Source organism: Lygodium microphyllum, chromosome 20 (assembly GCF_053477565.2).
Source record: "Lygodium microphyllum isolate KBCC chromosome 20, Lygodium_microphyllum_v1.1.10, whole genome shotgun sequence".
Taxonomy (NCBI): domain Eukaryota; kingdom Viridiplantae; phylum Streptophyta; class Polypodiopsida; order Schizaeales; family Lygodiaceae; genus Lygodium; species Lygodium microphyllum.
Genome location: NC_141154.1, coordinates 68,949,796 through 68,951,319, shown reverse-complemented (window position 1 = coordinate 68,951,319; position 1,524 = coordinate 68,949,796). Strand labels below are relative to the sequence as shown.

The 1,524-nt window shown below is 42.7% G+C and overlaps 1 protein-coding gene across 1 annotated transcript; it reads right to left on the bottom strand.

Moving 5' to 3' along the window:
- Positions 1-378: 378 nt before the first annotated feature.
- Positions 379-834, bottom strand: LOC148018995 (uncharacterized). Its single transcript, XM_087701288.1, has one exon. It carries the CDS (start codon positions 832-834, stop codon positions 379-381), a length of 456 nt encoding a protein of 151 aa, XP_087557414.1.
- Between the last annotated feature and the right edge of the window lie 690 nt (positions 835-1,524).

Below are 1,524 nucleotides of genomic sequence, written 5' to 3'. Positions count from 1 at the left end.
TAGTTGCAATGCATGATCATTCAAAGTAGCCACCTGTGTATTCTGCGAGTCAAGTATAGCCCGCTCACTAAAATACGATGTGTAGTCACCCACATTGGACACACAACTGTAGACACTATCAATCAGTGTTTCGATAGACTGCCCTTTTAATATCATGCCAGGTGGGACACACAACTTATCACAACTTTCGGTAACACCCACTCCATCCCCTATTCCTTGAATCCAACAGATGAACCCATTGTCCACCACACTACCAGCTGTCGACACTCGCATATTGCCAGATAGCCTTAGCACCCTTATGTAACGCCACAAATCAAAGTAACACAATACAGTATTAACAATATCCTCACGTGTTCCCTTTACCACAACCGGCAAGACCTATCTAAAATCCCCCCCAAACAAAACAAATTTTCCACCAAATAGCTTATCACAGCTCATAACATCTCTTAGAGTTCTATCAACTGCTTCGAAGGCATATTGATGGGTCATAGGAGCCTCATCCCACAAAATAAGGCTTGTTTGTCTCAATAACAGAGCAAGGTCACTTTGAACATGAATATTGCAAGTGGATCGATTATTTAATTCTACTGGGATTTTAAACTGCGAGTGAGCTGTACGACCACTTGGAAAAAGCAAGGCAACAATGCCACATGATGCTGTTGCCAATGCTATGCGACCACCACTGTGCACCTTCGCAAGTAAACATTTGTATAGGAAAGTCTTCCCAGACCCACCAGGACCATCCAAAAAGAATACATCCCCAGTATCTGTATCAATAGCATCCATGACTGCACCAAATGCAAGTCTTTGTCCTTCATTCAACATTCCCTCCATGGATTCAAAAACCCTATGTTGTTCTGATATGTTGTATGCATATTCATCTTGCAAAAGAGGGTTAGCATGTAGTTTTGATTTTGGTTGATGAGGTTCAGGAAACCCATCAAAATCACAGATTCTTCATCGTCCTACATGACGTAAAAGGTCTTACAGATGCAACAAAGCCATGTTAGATGCCTCATGCTACAGAACACCAAGAGAGGCATGCACGTGCTGTAGCTGCAATCTATACATGATATCCTCTACCATTGGCACCAAAAATCTTTCCCATAGATGGCTAGGCCGAGCTGGCTCACAAAAGACCAAAATTGCAACAAATAAAGTTCCGAGTTGATTTGCACAGAGGCAGCTTCTTCTAAGCACACAACATATTCATCGTCGCTCTCCAACATGCCCCTTGCAATGCAAGCATCCCTAAAAGTATCACAGATCACACTATCAACAGTACACAAATCTTTGAAAGAAGTACATCCCCGACACTTTGTTAAAAGCATCCGCAAATAGTAGAGCTCACCACAGGTAGGCGCCACAAAATACATCCGACCACATGTATTCCCATGCTTCCTTCTAGTCCACATATTATGTCGTGCATTCCACACCCAATACACTGGAAAGTCCTGATAGCGAATAGTCCTAGCCTCTGGATGAATGCGGTTGCACACAAACCATTCAGTAAGAGTAGTTTTT